Source organism: Sinohyriopsis cumingii, chromosome 16, assembly GCF_028554795.1.
Source record: "Sinohyriopsis cumingii isolate HCF-2022 chromosome 16, ASM2855479v2, whole genome shotgun sequence".
In the NCBI taxonomy this organism is placed as follows: domain Eukaryota; kingdom Metazoa; phylum Mollusca; class Bivalvia; order Unionida; family Unionidae; genus Sinohyriopsis; species Sinohyriopsis cumingii.
This window is the reverse complement of record NC_142976.1, coordinates 75974016-75986030: the sequence shown is the minus strand read 5'-3', so window position 1 is coordinate 75986030 and position 12015 is coordinate 75974016. Positions and strand designations below refer to the sequence as shown.

The following is a 12015-nucleotide window of genomic DNA, read 5'->3' as shown; positions in this document are numbered from 1 at the left end:
AATCATAATATAAAACTAACACTACATATATGCAAAAATATATCTGCATTTCTATTTATTATGGATTCATAAACTTCATTTGTTCTTGTGGTTATTTATGACATGATACTGTGGCAGACTTCAACTTCCTCAACTGCTTGATCGTAAATTTGTTTTCTAAACAGTTCAGACTTCTTGCCTGCTGGTTGATCTTGGTGAATAAAACTGCTGACAAATTTTCTGCAGCTAAGGAGGCCCTAAAGTCTGTCTTATTTTTCCTCACTAGAGAAAATACTCTTTGGCTGTCACTTTTGCTGTGAGGAATGCACAGGAGCTGCAGCACTTTTGGTTCTTCCACAAAAATTTGGAAGCGATTTTCAAGTCTGGGAACATTTGTTGGAACAAATGTTTAGCATGATCTCCAGCTGATAAAGGTAGATTGTGTTCAACAAGAAAACTCACAAATAATGCTTCAGTGTTGGTAGCTTGTAGGTCTTCCGCCAATGGCTTAAAATAGTCCAGAGCTGAAATCTGCTAATTCTTAATTTTCCCAACTTCAACGTGTTTTTTGCAACTAATGTGCTTCCTCACATCGTCTCTGCGACCATGTGCAATACTCCAATTTGTGGCACACTGTGTGCAAAAATCATGATGTATATCAATGTTTAATGGCAGAATGCACGGCCAATTTTTGATATATTCCAAATTAAACTTCATTTTTTGAGCAATACATTTCTTTTCCTTGGTGGTGAAGACATTTTTAAGATCTTAGATGAGATGCTGAACAGTAACTCAAATCAGTGTTGGTGATGCATGCGTGGAGCAAAATTCCGGTTAGGCCCCAGTTTCTCTCAAAAGCATTTGTAACACTACTCTTATACATATAGATTACCGGGCCAACTGTACTAAACGGCTGTAGTTCTACTAATATAGCGACCAGCAGTACCGGACCATTTCGGCAACTGCAAATATCACGACTAGTACTTAACAGGAAATCTGTTATTTTATTAAAGATTTAAAATAATCAAGAATTGGAGAATTCATGAATTTTTGGCTTGTGGCATGAATCTGTGAATTGCTGAAAAAATCGTGAAATTCACGCCAAATTCATGAGGGTTGGCATCTATGCTCTGGAAATGGGACACTTTTATCTCAAAATATTAATGCAGGTGAGTGAACAACATTTTTGCATAGGAAGGTAATTCTGGACACTAATACAAGTCACATAATAAATTTGATACACATCGACTGGCTCACATCTAGTTCATTTAACAAAATAATATTCCAATATTATTAACCCCTTTCTTTCAAGCCCATCTTCAATTTAGCTATAAAAAACATAAAAGGAAAGTAAAAAAAACATGAACAATGAGGTTAATCTAGGATGTTGAAGGATGAGCATGGATGCCAAGGTAATCATTATGTCTAGGTTCCAAGAAATTTGGCTAGACAATTATGTCATAATTTGTATTCAGATGCAGCTAACTTTTTAATTTAAAGAGATGACTTACATTTATTCAATTATATCCCTGGACTTTGGAATATAATACAATCCTTTTGTTATGCAACGCTTTTTGTTAGGAATTTTGTTTTTATCTCACATAAAAGTATGATAACATTAATTAAGACCTTCTACTGCTAATTACAAGAAATTCTCAATTTTAGTGTTTTCTTATCTATGAACAGGATAATATTTGGACTAGGGTATCATGAATATCTTCATCTTCTGAAAACAGAATTATTCATGTGCTTTATAGGTAAAGGAAATGAATGAGACTGTTCACATACAAGGATGAACACAGCACAAGGGATCGAACAGATTTCACTTTTAACAACCCTGATAACTTTGATTCCTTCATCAAAAGTACATTATAGGACTTTAACCTTTTATTTTGGTCCCAGCTAGGTAAACCCTTCTTTCTCTCTCTTTCTCTCTCTCTCTCTCAACACACATACAACAAAGTGTTCAAACATTTTCTTAAGAATGAAATCAGTTTTATCATTATCTGTTATATTTCCTTCTCAATGATAAGACTGTTGATGGGATGAAGAACTCTAAAACTTTCCAACATCAAATGAGAAAATAAACAAAATTCCTCAAAACCTTCCAGACTGAGACTGATTATATACTTGAAACCTCAAAAACAAATTAAAAACATTTCCAAGACTATTAAAAAATAAATTTTTCTGTCCTTACTACAATGTTTCAATAAATGATCATGCCAAATGTTGAGTTTTCTCACAAATGGATCCAAGATTTCTAATGATTGAGCTTTTGAGTAAATGTCAGTCTTTTAATTAATTTTGTTTATAAATACCTGGCCAATTAGTAAAAAACATTTTCTCACCTCAAGATTGCTTTTCAAGGCCTTGCTATACTCACAGCTTACTTCAGCATTATTCAAAGTTGTCTAAAAAAGAATGTAAGTTAAAAAGTTGAAAAAAAATCGTGGCATTTACATGTAACTTACATGATGCATCTGTTGACATTAAAAGTAAAAGTGATATCAAACTTTTTTAAGGACGATCATTTGATATGATTTTAAAAGTTAAGTGACAAATAGCTATCACAAAAAATTAAAGAAATCTGGAATCTTATCTACAGTAATTATTTAAACTTTATAGGACTTTGCAACAACTTTAACACAACTTAAACACAATTTTAGCATTGTTGTCAATGATGCCATTGCTGTAGTCACAAAGTATATCACCACTGATATACCTAAATTAAGAAATTATCTACAACTGCAAGAAAAAAAAAGCAAACAGTACACTAAAGATCCATTCTGCTAGTCAGCATCTTCATACTTTGTAAAGGAGGGGAGTTAAATAGTTTGAAAAGCATGGATTCCAATTTGAATAGGACCCAGGCTGACTAAACCAACCCAGTAGATGGAAGGAAAAGCCTCCACATCCATTCAGTCATCATCTTCTTCATGGAGTGTTAATCATGCCCAATATGTGAGGGACTTCAGATAGAAACCAGTACCTGGCAAGCCAAGTGGCTATGTTTGGCCAAAGCACTGTAGAAAACAGCCAAGAGAACCTGTAATGGTCAACTTGTGAGTGAGTTCCCTTACTTGCTTGCCATATATACTCATTTATTAGTCAGTTCCAACTGCAAACTGCACAGACCCAGTTCTGATTTCACAGAATGTGCTAGCAGATCCAGCTCTATACAGCTTGTTCGGAGCCATCAGTAGAACACAGACCCTGATCTGTCATGGCATTATGTAACAGCAGATCAGGGTCTATGTTGTCAGCAGTTAGAACTGACTTATAAGCGAGTATAGATGGATCCTCTCATTGTTTTAGTATACCATATTGTCGCAAGAGCTGAGATCATAAGATCAAAAGTAAGTTATCATAATTAGCGACATGTTTGCCTCGATTGTGTGAACTTTGTGGACAAATATGAAACTATATTATCATGAATTGTTATCAAAATAATATTAATAAGCCCCACACAGAAAGCAACAAGAGAAATTACATGTTTTTACTAAAAATAAAATGATTACTTCATATGTTTATCATCAACCTTTTCATTTTTGCCATTAAGTTAATACATAGTTTAGAAAGAGAGGTCATCAAGGATTTAAAAGGTAAAATGGTCCCACCAGAAACTGTGCCTTGGTTTTCTCAATATCTGATGACTGCAATTTGCCTTGCTGAATACTGGATTGTACCATGTTGTATGCCTGTGTCAGGTCAAATCCTGATGGGAAGCCTGCCCTCACACGATTAAACAACACCTCCCGAAAGTCCTGCTCCAAAATTGTGCATGCATGGTTTATCATTGCACATACACCATCCACACTGGAGCTAGACATGGCTCTTCTACAATGAAAGCCAAAAATGGTTAAAAATGATCCTTATTTTAAAATAAGTTACATGAAAATGGTTGGACCTGCTGACATTTCTATTTATACAGTTTATATTTGACTATCATCTTCTACACTAGAAATGTGTTCATGTGTGCAGTGCTTAACTAACCAAAGCAACACACTTTACCAATGTGTGATAGATGAATGGATTGATTTACACAATGACAGACAGAAACCGGTTACAGTTCTGTATTCAGTTTAAGAATATTTCAGGGCTGTTCTATTAAAACATACATGGGACCCAGGGAAGGCACTTTCTTTTAAAGTGGGGTACTCACCCATAGATGAAATTTAGAATTTTCTTACTATTTTAATATGAGCTCTGTGAATCAAACTACCCTGGCATATATTTAAAACAAACTGCCTTTCCTGGCTATCATATATGTTATATGGAACAGCCCTCATTGCAAACCCTGTTTGAGATCAATAATATTAAGTGACACTCTCCATACAAAATACAAATTTTTACACATATCAAGCTTAAGTAATGTCATTCAGGCATGTCATTAAACGTACAGACTATAAACCTGATAACATTTACTGCAGAATCCTAGTTGCTACACCGAATGAAATAGTGATCCTGTTTAGGGAGTTAACTGTGATTTCAATTTGTTGATATATGTTGGTGGTTAGACAGTCACAAATTTAGTTTTCAAACATCACCAAATTTTTTAAATATTTGCAACAGTTACCCCACAATATCTGTTAGTAGATCTCAAAATGCTATGTAGTCATTTGTATTGATATAAACTTTGCAAAACTGTTAACAATGTAACTGTCCAATTGGAGGATCCTGACATGAAAACAGCATCAAAGATTGTCATGAATTCTGTGGAAATTTTGACATTCAACTGAAAAAAAGCTCTTTACAAAAAAAAAAAATATGCCAGGGATACTCTACCTCTGATAAGATCATGTTATAATATTTATCACACTGTCTCTGTCATCAAGCAAGAAAAAACTTGCTGATATTTAACACTTTTTACATTATTATTAATACTTATGTGAAATCAATATCTGCACATCCAAAAACTTTTAAAAATGATGTAAAGAACAAGTTGTATTTATGATGCTGTAGGAAACCTGACAAGCACAAGGTATATGATATGCTTACATGGTTTTTAGTTACAGAGCTTATCAAGAAGGCTGACAAACCTGACACATTTTTTGACAATGAAGAATGAATCATCCACCATACTAGAAGTCTGAGATCCAGAGTCTGTTGAATCCATAACAACAGCCTGCAAAAAATAAAAAAAGAACGAAAGTAGTGTTGAGTCTTTCTTTATAGTTTACTTATGACCTTGTTTATTATACTTGTTGTTGTTGTTGTAGGGTTAACGCCATTTTTCAGCACAAGATAGGCTATACATGGTGGCCAGTATAGTTGGTGGAGGAAGAACCCGGGAAAACCCAGGAAAAAACCACTGACCACGAGAAGTTACTGGCAAACTTTCTCACATAACCACATTAGCCGAACCCAACACTCAAACTCAAGCAGAGAGAGGTGAGATGGCAGTGATCCATAATGGTGAGCACTTAAGACCACCCTAATTTAGATGTAACACACATTCTAAAAACTGACATACATAGTTTTGAACATGGTCTTGTTCATCATTCTTCACATCTGACACATTAATGTCATTTTAAAAATGTACATATACATTCTGGAACATAATATTGTTAACATTCTTTACATCTGATGTCACTGTTTTGTATTAAATGATTTTTTCAGCTAATGATAAGCTATACATGGCAGCCAGTACAAATGGTGGTGGGAGAACCCATGGAAAAACACAGACCCACAAGAAGTTACAGTCAAGCTTCTCACATGCCCACAAGGGCTGAGCCCAAAACTCAAATTCATGCAGACAAAAGTAAGATGGCAGTGATCTCTAATGGTGAGTACTTTAGATCACTCGACCACCAAGGTCACCTTCACATCTGACACATATTCTGAAATTTACATATACGTTTTGGAATTGGGTCTTCTTGAACATTCACATCTGACACATTCTGAAAATGTATACATGCATTCTGGAACAATGGTCTTGTCTACAATTCTTTAAATGTTACACATATTCCAGAATATTTACATATACATTCTGGAACATGGTTTTGTTTCCTCTAAATAGGTACAACTAAAGAATGATCTTTATGAAAATTGATACTGCCTTTTCTGACCAGCTGAATCTTAAACACCATTGTAAAAAAAATGAAACAAAAATGTTACGAGGTTAAAGCTAACCTTTTTTGTTTGAAAACATATAAACATTACAGAAATGGTAATAAGAATCTAACATTACATACAACAAAAATATTCTGTACACAAATTGCTTATTTGTCTTAATAAAATGCAAACAACTTATGCTAGCAAGACAAACAAATCTGTAGTTAAAATATCAGCTTGCAAGGAATACAAGATGTGTCATTTATGTCTCTTGGATGAACTAGATTTATAACCAAGTAAGGTTTACACTTCACAGTACTTGCTCGCATTATAGTTTTAAATCAAATGCATTGTTTCACAAAAGTATTATTGCAAATCTGTTTTTGCTCTACAAAAAACATTAGTATTTCTAGCAGTCATTGATACAATATCCAGCAATACAATAATGGTAAAGGCAGTTAAAATGTAGAAATTTGGAAAAGAACTTATCTTTTCAGAAACAGAAAAAATAAACAAGACAGGATAACTAGCAATGGCATAACTCTTCAACAGTTAATGATTAAAAGAATTGACAGATAATATACTTTGATCAGGGAACAAGAAAAATGATCATGCAACAGAGTAGACTGGTTTTGTTTTAGAAAGAGCAAATATTAAGCTTTCAACTGAATCATCATGTCCAAAAAATTTCCATAACCAATCCAATTAAAATCAGATCTCCGCTGTCATGTGTTCAGATCTGACAGCAACTGCTCAGGGGTCATGTTCTGTGGCCTATCTTATTACTATAATCAATAATTTTATCTGCCAATCAGATTTATTCTTATACCTTTGCATTTGGGAGACTGAGGATCAATGTGTACTGAAAGATTTTGATTCACTTTCCGTTTTTCTGTGGCTGATCTTATTGCCATAATCAATACTTTTATCAGCCAATGAGATTTATTCTTATTCCTTTGCATTTGGGAGACTGAGGATCAATGTGTAATGCAAGATTTTGATTCACTTTCCAATTTCTGAAAGCTGCATTTCCACTGGCTAATTCAAAGGTCACCAAAACATGACCCTTAAGCAGTAACTGTTAGATCTTCATACAGGACAGTGGAGAGCTGATTTTAATCAAATTGTTATCATAACTGACCTTCAGCACCATTTCTCTCATGAAGTACTCCTCCATGGTTATATAGCTACCAATTATCTCCTGAAGAAGACGACTTAAATCACATGACTGCAGTAACTGATCCACCTCTGCCTCTTTCTCTGAAAATGTAACAATGTTTCTGATAGTACTAACAGTCTATAAAAACTAACTCTTCTTACATTTAAACAAGATCTTTTATAATGATTCATGTCGTTTTCTTTATAAGCAATTTTTAAGTTACATCCAAAATCGTGCAATAAATTAAGCTTCAAACAGAAATACTGAAGAGACACGACAAAAAGGTAGTGATTGATTGATAGAAATGGGTTTAATAGCATATCAGCACAGTTTAAGTTAAAAAATGTTGAAATAAGTAATAAAATTATACGTATCAAGCTAAGTCTGTCTAAACTAAGTTAGGAAACAGATGACAAAGTGTTCAGGCAATATGACTGCTTAGCACATTTGTTACCCTGGCTTTGATACTCCACACTGGTAAAAATACAAAATGAGTGATCTCATTCTAAAGAAATAACTCTTTGACAACCTTCATCATGTGAAATTACCCGATGCATAATGTTAAGACCTCATTTAAACCATCAGAATTAATGAAGCTAAATCGACCTGTGACAGCTAAACTGACAGACTATTGCTACACATTAATATAAAGGTGTTTCCTGTCAAATTTAATAAAAATCAATAAAGTTCTGTCTGATAAAAGTTTGTTGACTTAATTTAGTAACATAGGCAATAATGAAGCTCATCATTAAATGAGAACTCACAAACTCACCTTTCCTTTTGTTCATATCCTGAAAGGCTGTTTCAAAGTCACCCTGCAATAAATAAATCAAGTATTTTATATTTGCTGCCTTTTTCATCATCATTAATATCATGTTAATCAATGTAAATAAATTACTGTCCTATTTTCCATTGTCATTATTGTTGTCATTAACATTATTGTAATCATCAATATCATTAATTTCAAGCTGTTATTCAGCCTACTAGAAATAACAAGAGTCCCTTGAATGGACTGAAGCTCTACTGGGTTAAAAAGAATTGATAAAACATCAAGAAAAGATAATTTCTTTCTTTTAATTGCCGAGTCTTCAAACCATCTCTGATATTATTCAGCAATAACAAGATTTTCAAATTAGCTGCTGTGGAGGACATACTGGATGTACGATTAAAATCGTTTTTAGTTGTGACCAAATAGACATCATTAGAAGTCTTTTGTTGAAAACCTCATGTTGATATGAGCATCTAATCTGGGGAAGCAGTGATAGCATGATTTTCTTGGCAACCATCATAGTAGCCATACTTTGTCTGTCAGTCGTCTCTATATCTTGTACCATTTTATTCAGGACTGACTAGGTATTAGTCAGAAGAAGTTTATTTGTGTGGTTCCATGCTGATATATCCATCTAAGTATTTGGAAGGAGTAGAGATAATATCTGTAAGATGGCCACATTGAGAGTCAGTTTGCATCATTTTCATTTTGGACCAACTAGACACAATAAGGACTTTTCTGATAAAAAAAAAAAACCCATGTCAAAATGACTTTCTATTTAAGGAGTAGTGATAAGATTTTCAAGATGGCTACCATGGTGACCATATATGAAATGAGATTTGCACCATTTACATATAAGACTAACATCATAAAAAGTCTTCTGATAAAAGCATAATGTTAATATTACCAGTCATCTAGAAGAAGATATAACAACATTTTCAGGATGGACATTGTAGTGGCCATATTGACACCATTTTTATTTATGGCCAACAAGACATCATAAGAAGAAGTCTTTAAAAGAAAACATCATGCTGATATGACTTTTTTCATAATATGATGCAATTTTTAAGATGTAATGGTAATAAACGATGTCTGAGCAGAACCATTTTTACTTAGGACCAGCTAATCAGCATAATAATGGCTTGGTAAAATCTCTGCATTGGTAAGACCATCCATTCAGGAGGGGGGCCCTAAGTGGACGAGTGGTCTAAAGCACTTTCCGTTATGGATCACCTCTGTCTGCGTGGGTTCGAGTCTCAGATTCAGCCAATGTGGGTATGTGAGAAAGCTTGCCAGTAGCTTCTCGTGGGTCGGTGGTTCTTTACGGGATTTTCCTGGGTTCTTCCTCCACAATTAATACTAGCCGCCATGTATAACCTATTGTGTGCTGAAAAATAGCGTTAAACCTACAACAACAACAACCATTCAGGAGGAGTAGCAAGAACAAGGTTCTTAAGATGGTCACTATGGCAGCCTTAGCAGATGTGCATGTGCCACCATTTCCATTTAGGACCAACTAGGCATCATAAGAAGTCTTCTGGTGTTAATATGACTTTTTGTTCAGGTGGAGTAGTAATAACAAGATTTCCAAGATGGCTACCATGGCAGCCATAATATAAATCAGATTGGCATTACAGTTAAACCTGTCTTGAGGGACCAATGTTATGAGAGACCACCTGTTTTGAGAGACCATTATCCACCATAGATTGATTTACTGATTATATAATGTTGTAACCTGTTATGAGAGACCACCTGTTTTGAAAGACCATTAATTTTTGGCAGAAGGGGTGGTTTTTCAAGACAGTTTCTACTGAATTTTCATTCAGGACCAGCCAGACATCATATTACATCTTTTAGCGAAAACCTCATGTTGATATGACAATCAATTCAGGACGAGTAAGGATCACAAAATTTTTAAGATGGTTACTGTGGCAGCCATGTTAGATATCTGAGCACCATTTTCACTTTGGACCAACCAGGTCATGGAATGAATGTGTGTGTAAAATTTAATGGCAATCCTTCAAGAAGTTCAGAAGGAATTACTATAATAAACTTATGCTAACAGATGCATGGATGACAGATCATTTTATAAGCTCTGGTCATAGACCAAAGAGCTAATAATTAAATTATAGTGGTCCCCCTCTTGAGTGGCCCCTCTCAAGAAAAGCTACCCCATCATCAGAGGTCACCTCCACTGACACAAAATGATCTATTTTCAGAATTCTGTTCCCCCTCATGAAAGGTCATCCTCTGATCTGCTGTGACATTGTCCAACACCAAAATAGTATATTTTTGCCATTTTGTCCCCTTTATGAGAGGACACCCTTTTATAAGGCAAGCTTTACAGTGCATATGGGTGACTTTATAAGAGAGGGATCACTGTACTGCAAAAGTGTGTGTGTGTGTGTGTGTGTGTGTGATCTGGATTTTTAACATAGCTTTAACAATTTTTCAGTCATATCGCTACAATGTCTGCAGTGTGACAGTTTATAGTGATGTCTAGCACTGGGGCAACATGCCGCAGACCTGTAGCTTGATATCTCACCCAGTCACATTATCCTGACACCAGGCCAACCAGTCCTAACACTAACCTCTTAATGATGAGCACCAAGCGAGACAGCTGTTAGCACCATTTTTGTAAGTCTTTGGTATGACTTGGCTGGGGATCGAACCCACGACCTCCTGCATCCGTGGCAGACACTCTAACCACTAGGCCACTGGAGCGGTTGTACTGCAAAACTGAAGCTTTCACAATAATTTAGTTACAATAAAAAGTGCAATCAATTAAACAGATAAACATAACAGAAAAAGTTCACTCACAACTGCCCTCCTCTTGAGAAAACGGAGATACAGCTCTGTCCTGGTGTTTAGCAATACAACCTCAGACAACAATACATCCAGATCTTTGGGATCCAACCTGGTGGCAAAAACAACGATTTAAGGTTGATTTTTACATTCTCATGAGGTAACAATATTCATGGAGTAGTCATTTTGTGGATCATTTCTACTGACTACAAATTGAAAGATCTTACAAACAAAAAAATAATAAGAATCCTCCAAATCTACAATTACTAACATTCATATGTGTGCTGTATATACTCGCTTATAAGTTGAATCAAAACTATATAAAAAAAAGATCCTGATCTGCTGTAACATAATATACCAGCAGATCAGGGCCTGTGTTGCTTGTTCTACTGATTACTCCAAGTGTAGATAGACTAATCTTATAAGAATGAATATAAAGTACATGTAAACCAAAATGATGCTGTTGCTCTAACTAATTTGAAACTCAGCCATTTTCCACTAATCTACAAGTTAGGCTTACAGCCTACAACTGTTTCTTTGACTGGTTCAGTTTGTAAGATATGTCTTTGTTGATTATACAAGGTTGTTGCCTTGAGAGGAATGAAAAACTGGATGTATGTGGAAAAAATCAGGATTTGGAGAAAAGTAAAACAGGATCAGTATTTGCAACCATACTTTTACAGAAACTTTGCAAAGGAATTGACAATATTTTGAAATCTATGTTTGTTGAAATATGCAGTCTATTTACATGTACACAACATTGATTTATAACACTGATATACAGTATGTAGTAGCAAAATGGTGATCATGTGAGATTCGTACAAAGCTGACTGACTCTGAATACTGAATAGTTCCACATCCAATCTGTTTGTCTCTTTCTTTATTAATTACAATGGATTTCATTATCAGATTTAGTTTGATTTTTTTTTTCCATTTTAAAAAATCAGGATATTGAGGGGAAAAAATCAGAAAATCTGAATTTTGGATTAAAGAAAAAACAACTGGCATGATCCAAGTAAATCGGGATAAGTGGCACTCCTGAATATATCTGTCTACTGCTATATATATATGTACCTGATGAAAAATCAATAATGTAGTCTAACGTACTGTGTGGATATGTCTTTCCTGAATATATATGACGATTCAGGTAAAACATCCTAAGGATCATCATATTATTTCGTACTGTTACATGTACAGTTAAACCTGTTACAAGAGACCACCTGTTTTGAGAGACCATTATCCACCATGC

General features: G+C 34.7%; 1 protein-coding gene across 1 annotated transcript in view; it reads right to left on the bottom strand.

Annotated features, from left to right (window-relative positions):
• Positions 1 to 12015, bottom strand: part of LOC149780821 (conserved oligomeric Golgi complex subunit 4-like) — a 55216-nt gene that overhangs the window by 23384 nt on the left and 19817 nt on the right. Inside the window, exons 10-15 of the mRNA XM_089937888.1 lie at positions 10782 to 10878; positions 7965 to 8007; positions 7175 to 7293; positions 5019 to 5104; positions 3597 to 3816; positions 2328 to 2390 (exon numbers count right to left, since the gene is read on the bottom strand). Coding sequence (XP_089794014.1) covers positions 2328 to 2390; positions 3597 to 3816; positions 5019 to 5104; positions 7175 to 7293; positions 7965 to 8007; positions 10782 to 10878 — 628 coding nt within the window. The remainder of the gene's footprint in view (positions 1 to 2327; positions 2391 to 3596; positions 3817 to 5018; positions 5105 to 7174; positions 7294 to 7964; positions 8008 to 10781; positions 10879 to 12015) is intronic.